At 33.6% G+C, this 24937-nt stretch overlaps 2 protein-coding genes across 4 annotated transcripts in view; both read left to right on the top strand.

Moving 5' to 3' along the window:
- The first annotated feature begins 902 nt into the window (after nucleotides 1-902).
- On the top strand, nucleotides 903-7845 carry tph1a (tryptophan hydroxylase 1 (tryptophan 5-monooxygenase) a). The gene is made up of 11 exons (XM_051884112.1): nucleotides 903-1065; nucleotides 3670-3807; nucleotides 3885-4068; nucleotides 4165-4265; nucleotides 4349-4416; nucleotides 4578-4774; nucleotides 4866-5001; nucleotides 6189-6315; nucleotides 6444-6539; nucleotides 6629-6762; nucleotides 6852-7845. Exons 1-11 carry the CDS (start codon nucleotides 970-972, stop codon nucleotides 7024-7026), a joined length of 1452 nt encoding a protein of 483 aa, XP_051740072.1. The 5' UTR covers nucleotides 903-969; the 3' UTR covers nucleotides 7027-7845.
- Nucleotides 7846-9046: 1201 nt separating this feature from the next.
- sergef (secretion regulating guanine nucleotide exchange factor) overlaps nucleotides 9047-24937 on the top strand; it is a 19817-nt gene continuing 3926 nt past the window's right edge. Inside the window, exons 1-10 of one of the 3 annotated variants that reach the window (XM_051884386.1) lie at nucleotides 9047-9203; nucleotides 9384-9519; nucleotides 9680-9835; nucleotides 10077-10171; nucleotides 10259-10319; nucleotides 11642-11755; nucleotides 11902-11964; nucleotides 12075-12233; nucleotides 12319-12470; nucleotides 20271-20307. In XM_051884386.1, the coding sequence (XP_051740346.1) occupies nucleotides 9162-9203; nucleotides 9384-9519; nucleotides 9680-9835; nucleotides 10077-10171; nucleotides 10259-10319; nucleotides 11642-11755; nucleotides 11902-11964; nucleotides 12075-12233; nucleotides 12319-12470; nucleotides 20271-20307 (1015 nt within the window). In that variant the 5' untranslated portion in view covers nucleotides 9047-9161. Of the gene's footprint in view, nucleotides 9204-9383; nucleotides 9520-9639; nucleotides 9836-10076; nucleotides 10172-10258; nucleotides 10320-11641; nucleotides 11756-11901; nucleotides 11965-12074; nucleotides 12234-12318; nucleotides 12471-20270; nucleotides 20308-24937 lie in introns of those variants that run through there. The other 2 variants (XM_051884387.1, XM_051884388.1) reach the window with 2 other exon arrangements.

The following is a 24937-nucleotide window of genomic DNA, read 5'->3' as shown; positions in this document are numbered from 1 at the left end:
ATAAACTACATTTTTAAATATTAGAAAACAGTTATTTTAAACTAATAATATTTCACAATAGTACTGTTTTTACTGTATTTCTGATCTAACAAATCCTGGTAAGCAGAAGAGACTTCTCAAAAAATCATACCAATGCTTATTGCGTATGTGTTTTTGTTTGGATGAACAATATCAAATATTATATGGAGCACAACTTATTAGAATGTAATTAGCTGAACAAAAATGGACAGAAAAGAGCCGCTCAGCTCGCAGTTTTCAGATTTTTTTTAGTTTTTAATGTAATAAAATACTGACTCACTTTAAATGGTTTTGCATACTATAATAGGGGAAAAAATACTGCTGTTAAATTTTTTAGTATTCTTTCTAAATGAAAATTGTAAAATATTGTGACGAATATGACCCAGTTCAACAATCGTATCTGGAGTTAGTAGTGTATAAGAAAATTTTCCAGAAATGCATGTTGACTATGGTATATGTTAAAAGTATAATCATTTTTACATATTTTATTAAATGGTTTAATATTAATTAAAAACCACTTGCTTGCACATGCTTCATATATGTCTTTTGGTGTAGTGTCACAATTGTGCACCTGTAAAATGACCGGCTTATGCTCTTATAATATTTGTTTTTTGATTTGCAGAGAGATTTCAGGAAAGATTTTTGGTCTCCTGTTGGTGTTTTTTGTTCCTAACTCCTGCCAGCGAAGCAGCTCTCCTCACACACAGATCTTTTTTTGTGTAGAACGTCAAAGAGAATATGAAAAGGTACATCTCTCGTATGAATATCCCCATGACGTGAGAAGCTGCTCATTTTCCATTTGCTGTCAGGAGGAAGATTAACTCCCCACCCCTCCTCCCCCTTTTCAGGTCCTCATAAATAGCAAATCGCACAGTGTCGTTGTAGTACAACAATAGTAGCGCATACAATTAAAAGACTGACAAGCTTGTTTAAATAATAAGAAACACCAGCATGTACTCAACTAAAAGCGAGGGACCGCGCAGAGGAAGATCTTTTGACTCCATGAACCTTGGTCTGACTTTGGAAGAGAAGCAACTTAACAATGAGGTAAGCGCTTTCCCTCCATCATTTTAAAATGTTTTAAAAACATTTTTAACTGCTTATTTGGTCAATTTGCACACATTTTATAATTATATTATCTACTCCAGAGAGATTTTAAGTTCTCAACAGGTGAGAGACCTCAGATAACATAGAGTTTCTATGCAAAAAATGATATTATTTAGGTCTTACAATGCCAAATTTAGATTTCCAGGAAGCATAGATCTCTGAACGTAAAGAAACTGAAGGTGACTGGTACCGTGGTGCACCGCTCTCCACTCACTTTTATGTCTAACATATCCAATGCTTGATGCTGTTGGCAAATGATATGTTCCAATCCTCTATGCACCGAATCTAAAGATGCATCAAATTAAGTACACTTAACAGAGATGTGCGTGGAAGAGTGAGTAATTGCAGCCTAATCCCAGTGTTAGATTAAAACAAGAGGGCGCTAATAATAGGCTTCCTCGCTCTCCAAATGAGATTGTTTTAAGACGACAGACACTGGCCTGTCTTTGTTGAAGCGAGACGGTGAATCGCAGGACTCTGAACCCTGCCACGGTCAATGCACTAATGCTGTCTGGAATCCTGCTGTCGGGAAGACGAGGACAGGGACGATTACTCTCCCACATGCGTGATAGAAGAAACATGGTCAGTAGATGACAAGATTTGGGGTCGTAAACCTGCTATTTTGTAAATTAAAATTGAATTATTTTGAATTATATTTATAAATTATATTAAATTAAATCCATCATTATTATTTAACACAACTTAATATATACTATAATTATTAAATTAATTACATTTAATACCATTTATTTAATAAAGATTTTCTGGACACTTTAGGCATTTTTGTTTAAACACTGAAGGAGCTCATTCTCTCATGGTGTTAAATTTAATTTAATGTGTTTAAATTACATGTAAAATAAACTAAATAAATAATAAAATTAAATGAAATAAACTAGTGTAAAGAAACAATTGTTCATTAGTAAAAAAGTAATATATTTAAAATATATTTATTTCATACTAAGTATAGTTTAAATCTGACATATTTACTGACATGTCGCTTATAGAAAAATGATAATTAAACTTTATTTGGAGTATTTCTTTAATGCACAATGCACATTTCTTAATATTAAGCCTAAAATGTGTTTTAATGTCACTATTGATAAGGACTGTATGATCTTTGAATAAAATCTGTCTTTAAATGCAAGATATTTAAAGTATACTTGCAATAGTTTCACTTTAGCACAATTAAATGTACTTAAGTATATATTTAGCTGGACCTCAGCACTACTTCAGCACAATTAAAAGTGCATTAAGTACAAAATTAGTTGTTCCAATTTAGCAGACTTTAAGTATACCAGTTTTAGTATACCAAAATTGCAATTGCAAGGTATTTTTATTAAGTACATAATATGTAAATGTATTTGTAGTATACTTAGCATGAAGTAAGTACATTTTAGTACATTTATTTTTCACTAGGGTATGCATGTATGTACTTCATAGCTACTTCATGGTCTTGATGGAATAAAATTGAGTTTTTAGGGAATAAAATGAGTTTTCGCCTATGTTTTTTGCCTACATTTGTGTGTGGATCCATTTCTTCTTTCATTGTATCTTGTTGGATTGACGCACCTGGAGGGTTTGGTTTACATTCGGACTGGTGTTTGGAGCTACGTTGTTCATCACATTGTACTTCATATACATCATATATTATTCACATACTACTACTAATTATAGTTATCGGTATGATTTCTTGAACCTAATCCCAAGTCTGCAACCTTGCTCGTGCAGCGTCCGCTTATGTTAAGCAGGTCATGATGACTGGCGCTGTCCGCGGTGCTGAACTGACGCAGGAACCAGCACCTTTAATCGGATGACCTGTTAGCAGCTGGACTTTGTTGTAGTTGTTGATTATTTAAAAATAAACCCCTCAGTTGACCGAGTAAACCGCGTCTTCTACATCTGACGCGACAAAGCAATTTCAAAGTGCTTTATGTACGTCAGTAATAGAATGGGGCTTTAGTTTACTGTTGGGAATTTGTTGTGTCGTGTCGCGCCTTATCCAGTGTAGACAGCATCACTGATTATAATGGGTTCTATATGCTTTTGTCGCGTCACGCTGCTCGCTTCTGGTGTAGACAAGAGCAAAAAATCTAATAAAATGTACAAAATTTTCACTGTAAAAATAAATAAATAAACAGCAACAACAGTAAGTACCATGTGGTACAAGTACAAATATGTTACAGTTTTTGAAGTGTCCATTTCTTGTATGTTCCCCTTTAATTTCATTGCTGATTGAGTTGAAATTCAAATGACAGTTTTTAAACTGTTACAGTTTTTTTCAAAACCTTTGGATGAATACAAAGAAAGCTGTATGTGTTCTCTTAAGCGTTTAAGTGTTGTTTACGACACTCTTTCTTTAATCCACATGATCTGATTGACAAGCCGTGAGCACATGACTTAGATTTGGATTTAAAGTGGGCTAATGTTGTTGACGCTACAAATAAACATCAAGTCATGTAAAGCAATAAATGATTTTGATGACCTATTTCTACCTGACCTAACCAGGCCGTCAAATCAATCTGATTTTGTGCCTGTGTTTTACAGATGAACAAATCTGCTTTTCCAAAGATCGAGGAGAATAAAGACAACAAAACTGCGTCTACAGAGAGGGGTCGGGCTGCTGTCGTGTTCTCTCTGAAAAATGAAGTCGGTGGGCTTGTCAAGGCACTGAAACTTTTCCAGGTGAAGAGCAGATTGATTTTGTTGGGATTCCCTAAAACTTTACGCTGTAAAATTAACCATTATTTATAAATCAACAGGAAAACCACGTCAACCTTGTGCACATTGAGTCCAGAAAATCCAAAAGGCGCAACTCAGAATTCGAAATCTTCGTAGACTGCGATAGCAACCGCGAGCAGCTGCACGAGATCATTCAGCTGCTGAGGAAACACGTGAACGTGCTTGAGATGGACGCGCCTGACAACCGCCTGCCTGAAGAAAACGGTACATGAATTAATTACACTATTTTTTATCTCTCAGATGTGACTTTTTTTAATTACTATAAAAATACTCAATATTTGAATTACTATTTTTTTTCAGAGATGGAGAATGTGCCGTGGTTCCCGAAGAAGATTTCAGATCTGGATAAATGTGCGAATCGAGTGCTGATGTATGGATCAGACCTGGATGCGGATCACCCGGTAAGCGCGGCAACGTTTCATCTCAATTATGTCATCAGTATGATGTAATCACGTTGCTTACTATTTTGCTTCCATTTCAACAGGGATTCAAGGACAATGTCTATCGCAAAAGGAGAAAGTACTTTGCAGACTTGGCTATGAGCTACAAACAGTGAGTTTTTAGTAACCTCTTAAAATATACTTTAATGTAAAATGTATATACATTTAATATATCCCATTTTATATATCAAATCTGTCAAATCGATTAATCGCATCTATCTATCTATCTATCTAAAATACTAATGTTTCCTCCTCCTCCTCCTCTTTCATCAGTGGAGATCCCATTCCCCGTATTGAGTTCACAGAGGAGGAGGTGAAAACATGGGGAGTTGTGTTCAGGGAGCTGAATAAACTCTACCCCACACACGCCTGCCGCGAGTACCTGAAGAACCTGCCCTTGCTCACCAAACACTGTGACTTCCGTGAGGACAACATCCCACAGCTGGAGGATGTCTCGCGCTTCCTCAAAGGTGAGAGTAAGGGATGTCAGGTCTTCATGCTGGGTTTGTGCAGGATTTATAGACTACTATTTCAATAACATTGCTCGATTAACTGTTTCAGAGCGTACTGGCTTCACCATCAGGCCTGTGGCTGGATATCTCTCCCCGCGAGACTTCCTGGCAGGTCTTGCCTTCCGTGTGTTTCACTGCACTCAATATGTCCGACACAGCTCAGACCCCCTCTACACACCTGAGCCGTGAGTATACCAACAATCAAATATGATCAAACATATGATATAAATACATGCAGGGACTATAAATGATGATATCACCATCACTATAATAAATTCACAAAAAAATGTATTATATACTTTTATTCACTTTTGTAGTGTGTGTGTGTATATATATATATATATATATATACACACACACACACACATACACACATTATATACACATTATTTTTATATCTTTATACATACATATATATATATATATATATAGTGTGTGTGTGTATATATATATATATATGTATATATAAAATATTTATTTATTTTAAGTATATTTTATATATCATTTACTTTTATGTACAAGTATATAAAATATATATTCTTTATTATTTAATGTGTGTATGTGTATATAATTTATGTACACATATGTATAATATATATGTATAATAATGTATTGTATATATATAATAATGTATATAAAATGCATATTTTTATATTAAATGTGTATATATAAATATTTAAGAAAATGTTTATATATATATATATATATACATATTATTTGTATTTTGTACATAAAGATATACATATATAGTGTGTGTATATGCATATATATATATATATATAATCTATTTTAAGTACATTTTATATATCATTTACATTTATGTACAAGTATATAAAATACAGTATATATTCTTTATTCTTTAATGTGTGTGTGTGTCAGTATGTGTATATAATTTATTTTTATGTATATAAAATGCATTTTTTATATTAAATATGTGTATATAATAATAATTAATAATTTGTTACATTTATATAGCGCTTTTCTGGGTACTCAAAGCGCTTTACAAATGGAAGGGGGAATAACATATTGTTACATATATATATATAATGTATTATATACGTATGACGTATATAAATATATATTTAAGAAAATGTTTATATATATATATATATATATATATATATACACATTATATACTTTATATATTATTTTGTATATAATATATTTATACATTATTTGTATATATTTTTACATAAAGATATACATATATATAGTGTGTGTATATATTATTTATTTATTTTAAGTATATTTTATATATCATTTACTTTTATGTACAAGTATATAAAATATATATTCTTTATTTTTAACGTGTGTGTGTGTGTGTATATATAATTTATTTTTATGTACATGTACACACATTTGTCTGTTTTAGAGACACATGTCACGAGCTGCTTGGACACGTCCCTCTTCTGGCCGAGCCCAGCTTTGCTCAGTTCAGTCAGGAGATTGGTCTCGCGTCACTGGGGGCATCAGATGACTCTATACAGAAACTTGCTACTGTAAGTAATAACAGGCCTTGAGATTTGACCTTTAACCTTTTGGTGAGAGTTGTTTTGATGTGAATATACTACAAATACATATTTAATAATGCAAAATGTGTAATTATGACTGCCATATTATGTTTCAGTGTTATTTCTTCACTGTGGAGTTTGGCCTCTGTAAGCAGGAAGGAAAACTGAGAGCTTATGGGGCCGGTCTGCTGTCCTCCATCAGCGAACTGAAGGTAATGAACCACAAAAGCTTTGTCTACATGATGGAAAGTGCATGATTTTCACCTTATAGAGAGAGATGATCTGTTTCCTTTTCTTCCAGCATGCACTGTCAGGAAACGCCAGGATCTTGCCCTTTGACCCCAACGTGACATGCAAACAGGAGTGTATCATCACCACCTTTCAGGATGTCTACTTTGTTTCAGACACCTTTGAGGAAGCAAAAGTCAAAATGAGGTGTGTTGCATATGTCATCTGAGTATTTAGCACTATTATTTTGTCAATAAATTAAACCTGTGCATTTTAATGTAAATTTAATCTTTTAGAGAGTTTGCAAAGACCATCAAGCGGCCATTCTCAGTACGCTACAACCCGTACACGCAGAGCGTAGACGTTCTGAAGGACACGGCCAGCATCAACAACGTGGTGGAGGAACTAAGACATGAGTTGGACATCATTGGAGACGCACTAAACAGGCTAAACAAACAGTTAGGAGTCTGAAAAACTACATTTCCCAGCAAATCATCCATTACATCATGTACCAGTCACAAGTTAATTTATTTTGTCACAGTATTTTCCAAATAATGTATGGCATGATTAATATGTAATGCTGTATGTATGAACCTACCAAACGGAATCAAATCTTCTTGTGTCTATTATTATTAGTTTGGCTCTTGTTTGATTAAATACGTGGCTCAACAAAAGCTGTGCTAAATGTTTGAAAGTGAAGTTCTTGTATTATATTTAAATTTTCTACTTGATAGGGTGGTATTTATGCAAGGTGACCACAATGGTTATGGTTAAATTCAGGCTACACATGTGACCATTAGTCTGGTGTGCAAAGTTGATGTCTGCTGATTTATTGGTGGTTTCAGTTTGCATTTATGTAATTTTAAATTGGCACCTTATGTTTATTTATTAAGAGATACTGTCTGATAGATATTTTAGTATACTGATTTGTTTTCTATTTCATTTGTGCACAGTCTATAGAGTACACAGTATGTATGTACAGTATATTCAGTGTACGCTCTGTGTTATTAAAAAAAAAAAATGGATGTCTACATGGAGAAGGGCCTGGAGGTTAATCTGTATTCATTAAAAATGCATGTAAATATTGCATTGGACATGAAAGAATATTTTTTACAAATTAAATTCAAGAATGCTAAGTGTCTGTATAAGTAGGCTAATTCAAAACAAAGAATGAAGTATGCCTATCAGTTCAAGTTTAAAGTATAGAGAATGTATTGCTAAAGATTATTATTCATATGCTTATAATAAAAAATAAATCATTGTGTTTTTTACTGTAAAAATAGTGTACCGTTTGTTTCTCTTCTTTCTGGCTAATGTTCTAATGTGTTCGTCGTTGGCGCTTGTCGGCTCAAATGCCGAAATCTCTAGTGAGTCTTATTCAAATCTCAGGACATTATTTGCCTTATGAGAGACATAATTATGATGAAAGTAAAGTTTTTTTTATTACTGTAATTCTATGAATGCAGTGATAGGTACCTGACAAACAAATGGAAAGCGTATCTAGTAGTACCTGTAAACATTTAAAAAATTAACGGATAAAAGTTTGACCTCAAATTGCGGTGATTGGTTTATCTTGATGAGCGTTGAGAAAAGTAACGGATACCACGTGATGACTACGATAGCCTACTGGATTTTAGCCTCAAAGATTTTCAATATAAAGATGAGTGTACTTGGAATATATGCATAAAGTTGTGTGTTATATGCTTTTATTTATGACCTTTTATTTAGCCTATTGTTTTTGTATACTGTATATGGTTTTTTTTTTATGTAAAAAGTTTATTTCTTTAAATGTATTATATTTAAGTAATTTTCTCTTCCACAGTTCACTGTTATTATCTCGTTTTTATCTGGTATAATTTTAACAGATATTATATTTTAGCATATATATATATATATTTAAAATCAAATATAAACGTTTTGTTTTAGAATGGCATAATTATAATATTTAATTATATGTCTTACTATGTATATGGAATATGTATAGTTTAAGTTTTATATCAGATTTAAGTATATCATAATATTATTATTAATATCATAATTTTATTAAATATGACGCTATTTAATAATTTGTCTTAGTAGGTAAATGTGTACTATATTTGTTTTAAATATTGAACATGAATTTAGTTTTTATATAAAATATAAAAAAGATTGTAGAATTATTATTATAATTTAATTATTATAATTATTATAATCTATATATAATTACAATTTAAATATAATGATATACAGTTATCTGTATATATATATATATATATATATATATATATATAATATTTATTTTAAATATAATAGTAGGCTATTATAATTTGTTTTAATAAGTATAGATACAAAATAAATCATTTATTTAATATTATAATTCGATATAAAATATATATTAATATTAAGTAGAATTTTTAATTAAATGTGTGACTTGTATTTAATACAATGGCGAAAATATTTAGATGAGAAACATCGCCCGACTCCGAGCCGCTAAGCCCCGCCCACTTTGGGATTGTGTCATTTTAATGCATATTATTGGCATTCTACCCACTAATATTTCTTAAATCTAGGAAACCAGTGACGTTTCAAGATTATATGGCGATGTCATCAAATTGCGCCTAAATCTGATGGAAGGAACTCAGCTGTCAAAATGTGTACTTTACACGTGGGTAAGTTTTATTTAGCCTACATTTCATTACACAAAACTTGCAGTAATGGTGCCGTGCCAGCCTACAATCCTTAAATCCACGTAAATACGCGAACAGTATACATTATATAAGCAGTCTCAAATAATTATAGCCTGCAAAAATAACGCTACCTAAGCAATAAAGCGTGATTTCGTATCACAGGGAGCCAACAGTTACGGGCAGCTGGGACAGGGACACACGGAAGATCAAGCCGAGCCGCAGCGTGCAGACGGCGGACTGCAGGCAGAGCAGGTCCGCTGTATAACCGGAGGGGGCGGTCATTCGGCTGTCATCACTGGTTAGTTGGTCTATAACACTATTAAAAATAATAGAACACTCTGAAAGGATTGGTGAAATAATCCTCAAACTATTTCTGTATTTGCTGACCTTTTATTTATGGAACAATGCCGCGCTCTAGTGGACAAGTTGAAGTATGACAACAACATTTCTCCACCCAGAGTCAGGTGACCTGCTGATGTGTGGACAGAACCACAAAGGTCAGTTAGGGCTCAGTCACACTTCCGAGGTCATAACCTTTCAACCCTGCCCTTTGTCTGGGTGCGGAAAAGTTCAGCAGGTCTCCTGTGGTTGGGACTTCTCTATTATCCTGACGGGTGAGTGGTTGGGTCATCAAATTCATATTCTGGGCTCTATGTGACAGACTATTGGAGATTAGGGATTGAGAAATGAAAGAGCTTTGGGATATTGCAGACATCAGTTATATTGAGGTTATTTTTTTGAGTGGATTTGTCTAGAGTTTGATTAGATTAAGTGCTCTTAGACCTGTCTATGGAGACTTCCTCGTGTTTAATTCAATGCTGAATAACTGATATCTGATCTGTGTCTGTCTGTCAGGTGATGGTCAGGTCTTGGTGTGCGGCTCCAATGCTTTTGGACAGCTGGGTGTCTCAGCAAGGATATCACACTCAGCAGAGCCTTTACACGTGACGGTGGGAACTGAGACTATAATGAGATTCTGGGATAATAGTTTGTATGTGTGAGGACTGTAATAAATTCATGCTATGTTCTGCTTGCAGACACTGAATGAGCCGGTAACTAGTGTGGCTGCTGGGCTCAGACATGCATTAGCAAGTACAGGTATTACTTATGACTATATAAAATAAATATAAAATCTATACATTTGTTTTAGGTTAAATTTTATAATTAACATTATATTTTTCTAATTTAAACATGATAATATGTAATTATTTGTATATGTGAAATGTATATATGTACATTTCTTTCAAATACTGAACATAAATATAGATTTTTATATCAAATGTAAGAAATAATTTTATATTTAATAGTGTAATTTTACAATTTAATTATTATAGTTAATTTTTCTTAAGTGGTATATATGTATATTTGTTTTAAATACTGAAAAAAATCAAAATCCTTATATTAATTATATTTTAATTTTAAATTTAACAATTAAAATATATTGTAATTTTATAATATATGTACAGGTATTACATATGAATATGTAAACTAAAATATATAAAATATAATGTTTAATTATTTGCCTTTATATGTATATATTTATATTTGTTTTAAATATTAAAAATAAATATAGGTTTTTATATCAAATAGAACTTTAATATATTTATTTATATTTAATATAATTGTATAAATATTATCATTTAAATATAATTATAATTTTAATTATTTGTCTTTGTTGATATATTTATATGTTTTGAATATTAAATATAGAAAAAATGAACATTTTTAATTTTATAAAATAAAAACTATTTTATATGAATTATATTTTAATATTATTGGTTTTAAATGTTGAAAAAAATTACATCAAATATAAAATAAATTTTGTGATATTTTTAATAATTTAAATATATTGTAATATTTTAAATTATATGTACAGGTATTACATGAATATGTAAAATAAATATTGAATATATCAAATTTGTTTAATACTTTATATTTAATATTATTTATATATTTGTAATTATTATAATTGCAACATAATGGTAAATTATTAGCCTTAATATGTATATGTTTTAAATATTAAAATATAGATATTATAGATTATAGATTACTATAAAAATATAGATTTTATAGAAAATAGAATAAATAATTTTATATTTAATATAATTTTATAATTATAATTAATTTAAATATTATAATTATTTGTCTTAGTTGGCATATATATGTATGTTTGTTTTGAAAATTAAACATTGACAAAAATGAAAAATAAAAATGTACATTTAAAATTCTAATTACATATTAAATATATTTTGATATTATAATTTTAAATATATATATAAAAAACAAATATAGAAATGTTTAATGATATATTTAATATTATAATTTGATATTACACATTTGAATAGTATAATTGAATATTCAATAACATTTAATTGTGTGTTTTTGTATATATGTGTGTGTATGTGTGTGCGTGTCTAAAGCATCAGGTTGTGTTTATCAGTGGGGAACTGGCCTGTCGAGTCACGCTAAGAGAATGTTGAGTCCCCAACCTGTTCCTGCACATCTGTCCTCTAAGGAGCCCTGTCTTGTCCCGGGTAACATTCACGCACACACAGATGGTCTTAAAGCTAAATCAACCTCACTTTAGGACACATGAGATCTTACCTCATTAATGTCTGTTAAATTATATATTTAATTTAGTAGTTATTTAAAGCAATTGTGCTGACTTTCTGATCTGCAGGGTTAGATCATGTGACCCCTCAGAAGGTAGTGGCAGGCTCCACCCACTGCATTTGTTTGACAGGTGAGAGTATTTTTCAAACAAATCAAACTGATTTCATCTTCTGTTTGGTCAGGATAGAGACAAAAGTTCATACAGTTTCACTGAAGCATTTGAATTTCATATGTCTACAGTCAAAGGTGACGTGTTCCTCTGGGGCAGCAATAAACATGGTCAGCTGGTCAGCGAGAGTCTCTTCCTGCCACTTCCTGTAGCTTTGGATCGATCTCTGCTGCAGGACGAGAGAGTGACTGACGTTCACAGCGGCTGGACACACCTTGTCGCAAAAACAGGTGAGTCATACTAGCAATTTCACACAAATCTTTATTATTGCTTTATTTCTGGTGATACGGTTTACAATATATTATCTCTTTACAGAGAGTGGGCGGGTCTTCACATGGGGCAGATCCAATTACGGACAGCTAGGACAGACCAATCAGGGTACGGAAAAAGAGCCTGACGTTTCAACCAGCTCTGGCCAAACTATAAGCCGCCCCATTGAGGTTAAAGCTTTATTTGGAGCAACACAGGTATTTTATCAGCCATATATTGTGGTACTACTGTTTAGTATACTATACTGTACTATACTACGGTTTACTAGTGATTTTACCACAGATAACTCTAAGTGAATTGACTGAAACCGTTAACTATGGTAACATCACTGTACAGCATTTTGTGGTTTATTGTGAAGTGGCAAAAATGCAGTTTGATAAAATATACCAATGTTCAATAAATAATAATAATTATCAAATAAATATGGAAGCCCATTTCCGCTTTGGTAAATCATAATTTTGAGATGAATAAATCGTAATTTCAAAAAGTTGAAATTATTAGATAAAAAGTAAAGATGAAAAGTCAAAATGATGACTTACTAAATCATAATTATAATAAAAAAAAGTTGAAATTGTGAGGGGTGGGGGAAGTCAACATACTGTCATAAATATGAGACAAAAAGTTTAAATTATGAGATAAATCAAAATTTTGATATACTAAGTCATTTTATGAGATCAAAATTATGAAATTAAAAAAATTGAAATAATGAGATAAAACGTCAAAATTATGGCATACTGAATCGTAATTATGAGATAAAAGTTGAAATTATGAGATAAAATGTAAAAATTATGAGACTAAAAAAATAAAATAAAAAGTCAAAATGATGATGAACTAAATCATAATTATGATAAAAAAAGTTTAAATTATGAGGAAAAAAAGTCAGCATTATGACATACTGTAATAATTATGAGACAAAAAGGTGAAATTAATGATATACTAAATCATATTATGACATTAAAAATTGAAAGTATGAGATAAATCAAAATTATGATATACTAAGTCATTTTATGAGATTAAAAATTCAAATTATGAGATAGTAAAAATTATGAAATTAAAAAATTGGAATTATGAGAAAATGTCAAAATTATGGCATACTGAATCGTAATTATGAGATAAAAGTTGAAATTATGAGATAAAAAGTAAAAATTATGAGATTAAAAAAATGAAATTATAGGATAAAAAGTTAAAATGATGACTTACTAAATCATAATTATGATAAAAAAATTATGACAAAAAGTTGAAATTAAGAGATTGTCAAAATTGATATACCAAGTCATATTATGAGATAGTCAAAATTATGAGATTAAAAACTGAAATTATGAGATAAATCAAAATTATGATATACTAAGTCATATTATGAGATGAAAAATTGAAAACATGATAGTCAAAATTATGAGATAAAAAGTCAAAATTATGACATACTAAGTCATAATTATGAGACAAAATGTTGAAATTGATATACTGAGATAGAAAATTGAAATTATGAGTCAAAATGAAAAATTTACATGCTTTTACATGTAAAATTTACATTACAAAATTAAAACAAATTATGACATGCTAAGTCTAAGATTATGATTTACCAAAGCATGATTTTTTTTTCTTATGTTATGCTTTTCATCAGCTGTATTCAGTTTATTTAATACATTTATGTAGAATTCAACTGATGTGCGATCACAGCTGTGGCTATTGTTACCATGACTTCGAAAGAAGCTCATCCAATCGGAATTTAGAGTACAACTCTCCATAAATATATCTATTGCTAAGATGACATCTAAACTCACTGCACTAGAATAATATTCTTTGCTCGTAGGCAAGAGAATGCAGTATGTACTGTCTTCCAGTAGGGGGCGAAAACACACTGTACATTCCCACAATTCTTCCTCACATCCTGCCCAGAGACACAGGCAGAGTTGATTTGAATTGAAGGTCATCACTTACCTTGGAGAATTCAGCATCTGTGCGCATACATATTGAAGAGAATGACTCGACGACAAAGTATTTTATACTCAATTTTAGATTTTACATGTTTGATGAATCACCGAACCTTGAAATTAAAGAACAGCCTTCAGATACTGTGAGAGAGAGAAGAGACATTTGGCATTTACGTCTTTTTACATTGTTTTATCAAGTTTATGCAGCGAGGGACACGTTGTGTCTAAACATTGTCGTGGCTGCCAAACATATTTCTTCATGTCAGATCTCCTTGCGTGACTTTGTTTTGCACTCTCGTCACTCTCTGCCTGGTCGATGGACCTCATGTCATATTTAATCCTCAAAAGTTGCTTATGCTACAATGTCCTGCCACTGGCGACCCGTCCGCATGACGTATGTTGATGAGAGGAAAACGAGGACGGTACAGGGGACGATATTCTCTAAAACACCTCAGGAGGGAGGGAGAAAGTGTAGCAGGGTCTGGGGACACATTTAGCCTTCAGTGACGAATGGAATATAAAGTTTTAGAGCTGAATTGTGGTTGACTGAAGGACTTTGCCTGAGGCTTAAAGGAATAGTTCTGTTATCATTGACTCGCCCTCATGCTGTTCCAAACCCATGTGACTTTCCTTCTCCTGTGGAGCACAAAAGGAGATTTTGAAGAGTTATACGATAGCTTTGTGTGACAAGTGTCGTTATCGTTAACTAAAACATTTTGTTGATTGAAATAAAGCTGAATATAAAGCGTACACACACTGTAAGTTTCAGGAGTGACACCACATTTAAAGTCCCCCTGTGGTGAAAATCAAGTTTTTAATGTTGTTCATATGTCTATCTCGTGTTTTTAACATGCTTCAAGACAAACCTTGTGCAAATTCATAAGTCAACACCATTGCTGAGTATTTTCTTTTTAAAACTGCAGTAAACCAAAGACAGTCTCAAACCCGCGGTTTAAACTCGCTTGTGTTTCTGACATCACAAACTACCTTGTAACCAATCATGTCAACGTGCCGGCGGGCTTTAGCATATCATTAACTGACCGCGCAAGGGAGGCTCAAAGAAGGTTATCTCAATATGTTTTTCTGTTGATATGAAAAATCGGGCAGATTTAGCAATATGGCGAGTGTATGATGCATAGGCTATTACGATGTTATGATGAATATGCCTTTCTCCACTGACATTCTGAGATGTTCAAAGCGTTTCTAAGGATACTGATTGTTAGAAGGCAGCTGACTGATTTGTGAATGTGAACATGGTTTGTGTAACATTAGCAACACATTATTAGCTCTTTGATAACTTAGTCAAGCAAAATCATATTAATTATCGTTATGTGTCCGACGTTGTAAAAAGCGATACCATTGTGGAGCATTTACCTCAGTAAGTTGACCGAGTGGATTTGTCTGAGCTCGTGCGAGTGATTGGAGGCGGGGCTAATTTTCATATTCATTGATCCGTGTATATTAAATGAGGCAAGGGCGTAGAGTTACATTCAAGCTATTTTGCAGGCATTAATAAAAAAATTTCACAGGAAAAAACCTTTAAATGTGTAATTTTGGTGTTCAAATATGAGTTTTAAAGGATAAGTTCACTTCTGAATTGAAATTTCCTGATAATTTACTCACCCCCATGTCATCCAAGATGTTCATGTCTTTCTTTCTTCAGTCGAAAAGAAATTAAGGTTTTTGATGAAAACATTCCAGGATTATTCTCCTTATAGTGGACTTCAATGGACTCCACTGTTGAAGGTCCAAATGTCAGTTTCAAGTGCAGCTTCAAACAATACCAGACGAGGAATAAGGGTCTTATCTAGCGAAGCGATAGGTCATTTTCTAAAAAATTCAAATGTATATGCCTTATAAACACAAATGATCGCCTTGCGAGTGATTCCGTCTTCCGTGTTTTTCAAAAAACTTACGCTGTATGTCCTGCGCCTTCCCGAACGAACGCAGCGCCAGTTCCGTTTTTTCCGTAAGTACAATAGGAAAGGCGCAGGACATACAGCGTAAGTTTTTTGAAAAACACGGAAGACGGAAGCACTCGCAAGGCGATCATTTGTGTTTATAAAGCTTTCGCTAGATAAGACCCTTATTCCTCGTCTGGTATTGTTTAAAGCCCTTTGAAGCTGCACTGAAACTGACATTTGGACCTTCAACAGTGGAGTCCACTGAAGTCCACTATAAGGAGAAAAATCCTGGAATGTTTTCCTCAAAAACCTTAATTTCTTTTTGACTGAAGAAAGACATGAACATCTTGGATGACATGGGGGTGAGTAAATTATCAGGAAATTTTCATTTCAAAGTGAACTAATCCTTTAAGGGATAAAATTATTGACTACTAAAACTACTAAAAATGACAAAAGCACATAACAAAATTACACAAAGTTAAAGTAAAATACAAACTATAAATAATAATAAAATAAGACAAATGGCTGGAAATTTAAGTAATTATTTACTGTTAATTGTCTCTTCCCGTAAGCTTCTAATTCATGCAGGGATTTGAAGTTAGATTCAATTAGACCAATTTTTGTGAACTGGATCATTAATATCTTGAAAATATCTGACTCAAAAGAGCGATTTAGTGACAAATTGGACATTGCTGCTTCGCTAATGAACTCGTACGAACACTCCAAAGAGAGCTAGGACAGATATTACAATTTTTAACCAATTATGCCTTATATTTTAATGGAATATATTGTATCCATATGGGCAACTTTTATTATACTTTTATGCTGCTTTGTTTTCTTTTTGAAGTCTCATGGTGCGTCCCAATTCATGTACTTATGCACTATTCTGTGATGATTTGTAGTATAAATAGTAGTGTGTTCGAACGGAAAATTCCAAATAAATAAGTACCCGGATGATGCACTTAAAGGGATAGTTCACCTAAAAATGAAAATTTGCTGTTAATTTACTCGCCCTCAGTCCATGCGAGATGTAGGGGTCTTTTTTTCTTCAGTTGAACAGTAAAGAAGATTTGTAGCTGAAACGTGGTCATTGGTGATTCATATAATGGAAGTCAATGGGTGCTGTCACTATGAAAGTCAAAAAAACATATACAGGCAAAACAAATTAAATACCTGCGGCTTCTGGCGATTCATTGAGGTCTTATGAAACAATCGGTCTGTGCAAGAAATTATTTACAACATTATTAACTGTAATCCATAGCGTCAGCAAACAATCCTGAGCGAGAGTTCACGGCAGTCTGAAGCGTGAGATAATAACGTTGTAAATATAGTGACAGTCTATTGTGTCTAAACTGTTGTTTAGACTTCAGATCAATTGTTCCCACCCCCAAAAGCATATTGGCCAATCATGGCTAAGTTGACATCTTCACTGGCTCCAGACCGTAAGATTTCCTATCAGTAGTTGAAACATAATACTGCGTTCTAAAAATGACTGTTCCTTCCTGGACATGGAGCTGAACTCCCAGTAATGGGTATCATTTCTTAAAATGAGTTTGTTCACACATGGAGGTGCAGCCGACAGTCTGTTTCACACTTACACCCAGAGCGCTGGAGTCTAGCTGTCTGTGTCGGAGCTCCCGCAGTGCAGTGCTGTACCTGAGGCTGCATCACAGCGCCTGAACATGTTTGGTGTGGGACACCTCATCCTGCACTTCATTATCAGAGGCACATGGGAACAACTGTATCTAAATAAACGGCAATTATTGGCACTGACTAGGATCTCAGTGTTCTATATTCTATATTTAGCAAATATGAAATATATACAATATGTTTTATAATTAATTTTTAAACACTATCTACATAAGAGCCATTGGGAAATTCCCGAAGGACTGGCCGAGATGAAGGTGTTCTCTGCGGGTACTTGAGCGCTGAACGGTCCGTTACAAAATAACCGTAGTATCTATAAAAATATGTTGAGTTTGCTCATCCGCCATGACATATTTGTGTTTGTCCGAACATGACATATTTAATATTCTTTATTCATTGTTAACTAATATTTATTTTTTTATTTTATTAATTGTATTATTTCATGGGAATGAGATGGTTTGCATTATAATAATTAGAATTTTTTGCAATTTTTTTGTGCTTTTGGTTGGTCGCTTCACATGTCTCTTTGTGTCTAAGTGGGCGTTTCTTGTCCAGGATAAGTGGACTAGACTTAATACTAATAGTCATAAGCCTAGCTAAGCAAGACTAGTGTTTAGTCTGCAACTCTGCATGTTAAAGTGTTCCTTGCTACTGATCTGACAGCAGTCCTCAATGGATTGGACAGTCCCTGTCCTCTGTCTAAAAGCTGTTTTGACTGGCTGTGTGTTGTTTTTGTGTGGCGTGGGGTCAGCTGGGGACAGCTGGGTGGATGTGGGGTTGTTTTATTGATGATGGCGAGAGAAACAGACTACATCAGGACAGATCATCTTTGTGGAGTCTGACAGGAGGATCCTGCTTTTGTTTGTATTCGCAAAAGACATTGCTTTGTACTTTAACTATTAGTCGACACAAAGTCCACAGCGGATGCGAGCAGAACATCCTAATGCATCAAAAATAAATTGTTCCCATTACAGTCAACATTGCTATTTAATTGCTAAGAATTGTATTCATTATTTATTTAAATGACCATTACATAACCAGCTCGTATTTTTTATGGTTTCTACCAGTATATATCATCTACTCATTCATATTACTTTGTTTATAAGTTTGTGTGTGTGTGTGTGTGTGTGTATATATATATATATATATATATATAATGTATGTATATTTACATTTGAAACAATATTAAAATTGTTCAATTTAAGAAATGTTCTGTAGCTTATTCTAAATATTTTATATTAATACATAATTGAATATATTTTAATTAATAATAAAGCTAATTATGTTTTGTTTCTAACTATATGTCCATTGAAAAAATATTACTAAAGTTTCATATAAATTAGTTTATTTATATAGCACATTTCATACACGAGTGCTTTACATAAAATGATTTAAAATAATCATAAAACAGATGCACAAGACATAAAAATGACAATAAAAGCAAAGAAAATAATTGAAAATTTATTTCAAATGTTAACATTTAAGAATAAAATGAGGATGATACATAAATAAAATAAATACATAAATACATACATAAAAATATTAAATCATTCTAAATAAACAAATGGAAATATTCTATATATTATTCTACATTTATAAATAAAAATATTTCAGTTCATTCTAAATTAAGATCATTATTTTTTGTTTCTAACTGTATGTATATACATTTAAAGCAATACTGAAATTAATGTAATGCTCAATTTAAAAAAATATTCTGTAAATTATTCTAAATTAATAAATAAATCATTCTAAATAAATAAATGGAAGTATTCTAATATAATACAATATATCATATAAATTAATTTTAAATTAATACATTTAATAGATTATTCTCAATTAATAAATAAATTAAAATATTTCATATATTATTCAAAATTAATTATAACATGTTTTCCAGCAATTTTGCTGTATTATTTAATGTTGTTACGTGACTGCGGTTTCTTCCAAAGTAGAATTTGATTGGTCATTAAACGAGAAGTTTCAAGGTTCTTTCAGGCTCTGCTGCCATTTCCCATGATGCACTGGTATAATTTCCACTAATACGAGCGTGTTTGTGTGGACAGCATCCTTCCAGCTCTGGCAGACAGCATTAGCGATGTGTTTTTATCCACTAGCAGCCCATTTCCTCTGCGTAACGAGCTCTGATCACCAAACATTAATAAACCAACCAGAGACGCCCGGTCACCCACTCACATCCTCACGGGTCGTCATAGTAACGGACATATGACTCCAGCATCAGGGCCGGTTGTGTGTTTGTGCTATTTTTGAGTACAGGAAGCATCTCTGCACCGCTGTATGTTTAAATCACCCTAAGTCCTCGTACCCGTTTCCCAGCAGGGAATGTTCGATTTAGGCATCCTGGCTTCTGTTACATTCACAGAAAGAGAGAGAGTGATTATGTGTGACGTGTGTCAAACTGAGGTCTGTTTGTCATCTGTCAGTGATTATCGTGTTTGGACTGTGATCAAAGCACGTAATGGGTGTTTTCTCACAAATTTCTATCTGTTTTTTGCAGATTGCATGCGGATCTGAACACAACTTGGCTGTTGTGGGTGAGTACAATGAGTTTGGGTGTTTTTAGTGCTATTATGGCACAAGAAATTGAATATTTTATTTTAGAACATAAGCATGCATGAGTCTTTGCGCAGATTACTCATGTTAGGAATGTTTGCAGTATGTAGTCTCCATGGCAACACCTGTTGTCTTCATGTATCTGATGGCCCGTAACAGTCATTGGAAATAAACCTGCCAGGCCTCTGTCACGCACTCTTAGAACTGAGTACTGAGAGTCAATCATTGCCGCCCATCAGAAAAACAAACGTCAAGCTGTGATGTGCTTGAGATGAACGAAATCAGGGGTTTTCTGTGAGCATTGTCGAGTGGATCTCACAAAGAACATGTTCAGGTCATAGTTCACAAAAAAAGTGCTGTCAAATCGATTAATCGCAACTAATCGCATCTAACATAAAAGTTTGTAAGTCAGTGTGTGTGTGTGTATCGCATCTTTTATGTTAGATGCGATTAGTCGCAATTAATTGATTAATTGTGACTAATCGCATCTAGCATGAACGTTTGTAAGTGTGTGTATACATATATTGACAAACATTTATGCTAGATGCGATTTAGTCACGATTAATCGATTAATTACGACTAATCGCATCTAGCATAAGTTTGTAAGTGTGTGTGTCACATCTTTTGTTAGATGCGATTAGTCGCAATTAATCGATTAATTGTGACTAATCGCATCTAGCATAAACGTGTGTGTGTGTGTGTGCACATATATTTATAAACATTTATGCTAGATGCGATTAGTCACGATTAATTCATTAATCACAACTAATCGCATCTAACAAAAGTATGTATGTGTGTATATATATATATATATATATATATATATATATATATATATATATATATATATATATATATACACACACACACATATATTCTTCACAGGTTTCCTGACACCCAGCAGATTCTCTCTTGTGCTGAGGTTCCATCACATATACAGTTGCCATGGCAATAATTCTACAGTATCTTTAGGTGTAAAGTAGCTTATTATGGGATGTGACTGCTCTGACATTGAACGGGGGAAGAAAAAAGACAGGATTAAAGGAGAGTAAGCCAGCATTTTGAGATTTCACTAAGCCTGATGGCCAGAATTAACTCTGAAACCAGCTCTGGCTTCTGTACTTTTGAGACTTCAGCGTCTGGATTTCAGTAACAGAACGTTTTCAGCACTGCGTCTTTATCATTAGTAGAGATGAGTATCTGTTGCTGGACTAATTAAGCCGCCGCTCCGTGCTGTGATCTTTACTGCTATCACAGAAGGATGCTGGGAATTAGTCCCTGTGCCTTTGTGTAAGGGCATCAGAGGGAAATGAGCAATCACTGAAAAAAATATGAAGTTATTGATGTAATAGAAGCTATTTTTATTGCTTTCCATTTGTTAATTTCCCAACAACTTAGCAGAGAAAAAAGTAACACCATTGACTAATTGCAGTTCGTGCAGTTTATTTGTAAACTTTAAAACTGCCTGCTTGCTGTCTCTGCCTCACATTACTGTAATATAATTCTGTTGCATTTCATCCCAAAATCAAAAGGAAAGATGAGAATTAATATTTCGCATAAAGAAAACAAAGCCTTATTTTTGGACCATTAAGGTTTTTTTTAAGGTTTTTTCTCCATTTTCGAGGGTTGACAACTCTGCAGTAGTGTAGATGCCAGGCGTAACCGTAGCAAAAATTCTGTGTTTAAAAACGAAAACGCACTAGTTTAAACAGGGCCTTAGTCTTGGCCGACTAGATCTGCTACGCTGCTGCTGCTGCTGCATGAGTGAAGGCTACTGCCGAAACATGCACATAAATACAGTGAAAGAATGCTGCAAGGAAAGTAGAGCCCCCTAGCAGATCTAGGCAGGTGGTGCTGGGGAAGGTGGAGGGCTTGGAAAATTCCTATGGCGTGCTACACTGAGTTGAGCTGGTTTGGGACGGAAATAAATAAGTTACGTAGATAGAACAAACAGATTGATTGGCCAAAGCGGTTGGCTTTATACTAAATATATATATATATATAATATATATATATATATATATATATATATATATATATATATATATATATAAAGCCGACTGCTTCGATCCGTTTGTTCTATCTACGTAACACCATAGGAATTTTCCAAGCCCTCCACCTTCCCCAGCACCACCTGCCTAGATCTGCTAGGGGGTTTAATTTAAATAAAATTTACCATTAAATATTTTTGTTGTTGTTTCGAGGGTCTAGATAGGTTGATTTTCATTACTATATTATAGTAGTGAGAATGATATTTTGTGTGCTACTGTAATGAGTAGGGCTGGGTAAAAAAATATCGATTTCTCGATTTTAATCGATTGTCATTTTTACGAACCGATATCGATTCTTAAATCCCAAGAATCGATTAGTCTAGTCTGATTTCAGTTGATGAATGAACAGAACATGTAGCGCTCTTCCCATCTAATAAATGGCAATAATCTTTGTGCTTTGTTACTTTTGATATGAAACAAAGTTTCAAATTTCAAATTATGTCCATTTTATTACGAAATTCAAAAAATAACCGTTTTGGCGCTGATTGATGTGGCGTGACAGATGGCTGAAGCCTCAGATCAAGAAAGGCGGCAACGTGAAGCGCGCGTGAACTGATCCTCTCCTCCGCTTTAATACCAGTTACAGCGCGAAATAAACATGAATGAATACCCAAAGGTATGTTCAAAGATACAGTACAACTTACCGAAATCCGTATCCTGTCTCATGAAATAGCTCAATTAGTGTTTCAGATGCAAATTTTGAAATTTGTGTCAATATCCAGCCCTAGTAATGAGAATAGAATTCTTTTGCATTCAGTGTGAAATACGATCCATCAATAATGAATCAATAGTGCAATTGACAACAATACTGACATTTGGTGCACTTTTTTCTCTAAATTGGGGTAAAATGAATGTGGAAGCAGCCCAATTCATCAGCTGAGAAGGTAACCAAGTTGAAAAAGAGGCTGATTACCTTGAAAAGACGTATTGACGATTACCAAAGAAGCATTGGTTTCTTGGGGAACTTGAGGTTTATCTTTTGTTCCTTTGTGCGATGCAACCTTGAGATGGTGGGTACAAAATCATGACAACTCATGACACCACAAGAGAGCAAATGAATAACATCTCAACATGCCTTGGGAATCACATAGCATTCTCTAAGCACGCATGACTCTTCTGAGAGGACATTGTGGCACTTCAATCTTTAAGTGACATTAATTAGGTTTAAGGACGCTGATAGTGTGTTTTTACACCACTGACGAGTGACCAAGTTCGCCCATCGTTTGTTTGAATGGCTTGCTGCAACGAATCAGACAACCAGATTAGTATGCTGTTCTATATGTTTCTATGGTCTGTAAGTGTGTTGCTATGGGAACAGTTTTGCTGTGCATCAGTGACTGAACACTTTAGAGCTCTTGTTTTGCGAATTACACATCATCCACGCTCAAAAACAATGAATTGGTAAACAAAACATTTTTTGTCGTGATTTTATGTTTTTTTTTGTTTTTCGTGTTTCGTTTTTTTTTTCTTTTCTTTTTTTTTTGTTTTTTTGGTAAACATAAACCATTTTATATTTTATTTATAATTTTGCATAAGTGTAGCCCGCTTACAGACAAGAAAACAATGAATTTGTTGTATAAAGACGTATCTGTTAAAAGTGTCACAGTGAATAGGGGAGTGTGGGAGAAATGGGGGGGGAGGCGACAAATGAGTTACCCTTGAGAAAGCTTGCTCGCTCCTGGTTGCCGTGGCGACGGGACCTGTTATGTAACCATGTTGCCGTGGCACGTGCTTCCATGGCGATGCGGGCTTGACCACACCCACCAGCTGGACGTGTTAGAGGTGTTCAAGTCTACAGCGTCTCCGTTAGACTGCAGGAGGGTCTGAATGATTCACAAGTGTGATGTGTGTACAAGAAACCTGCTTCATGGGGCCTTACTCATTCAGAATCATTTTTAAAGTCTCAGAGACATTTTTCATTTTTATTATTGATTTTGTAGATGCTTTTAGCAAAATTGACTTTACATTTCATACATTTCTATCTGTCTATCCATCTATCTGTCTATCCATCTCTGTCTGTCTATCCATCTATCTGTCTGTCTATTGATCTGTCTATCCATCTATCTGTCTGTCTGTCTGTCTATCCATCTATCTGTCTATCTGTCTGTCTGTCCATCTCTCTGTCTATCTATCCATCTATCTGTCCCTGTCCGTCTATCTGTCTGTCTATCCATCTCTCTCTCTGTCTGTCTGTCTGTCTGTCTATCGATCTGTCTATCCATCTATCTGTCTGTCTGTCTGTCTATCCATCTATCTGTCTGTCTGTCTATCCATCTGTCTATCCATCTGTCTGTCTATCCATCTCTCTGTCTGTCTGTCTATCGATCTGTCTATCCATCTATCTGTCTATCTGTCTATCCATCTATCTGTCTGTCTGTCTGTCTATCATCTATCTGTCTGTCTGTCTATCCATCTGTCTATCCATCTGTCTGTCTATCCATCTCTCTGTCTGTCTGTCTATCCATCTATCTATCTGTCTGTCTGTCTGTCTGTCTGTCTATCCATCTGTCTGTCTATCGATCTGTCTATCCATCTCTGTTTGTCTGTCTATCCATCTATC

This window comes from Ctenopharyngodon idella, chromosome 24, assembly GCF_019924925.1.
Source record: "Ctenopharyngodon idella isolate HZGC_01 chromosome 24, HZGC01, whole genome shotgun sequence".
Lineage (NCBI taxonomy): Eukaryota > Metazoa > Chordata > Actinopteri > Cypriniformes > Xenocyprididae > Ctenopharyngodon > Ctenopharyngodon idella.
Note: the sequence above shows the minus strand (reverse complement) of the source record. Positions and strands in the feature narration are given on the sequence as shown.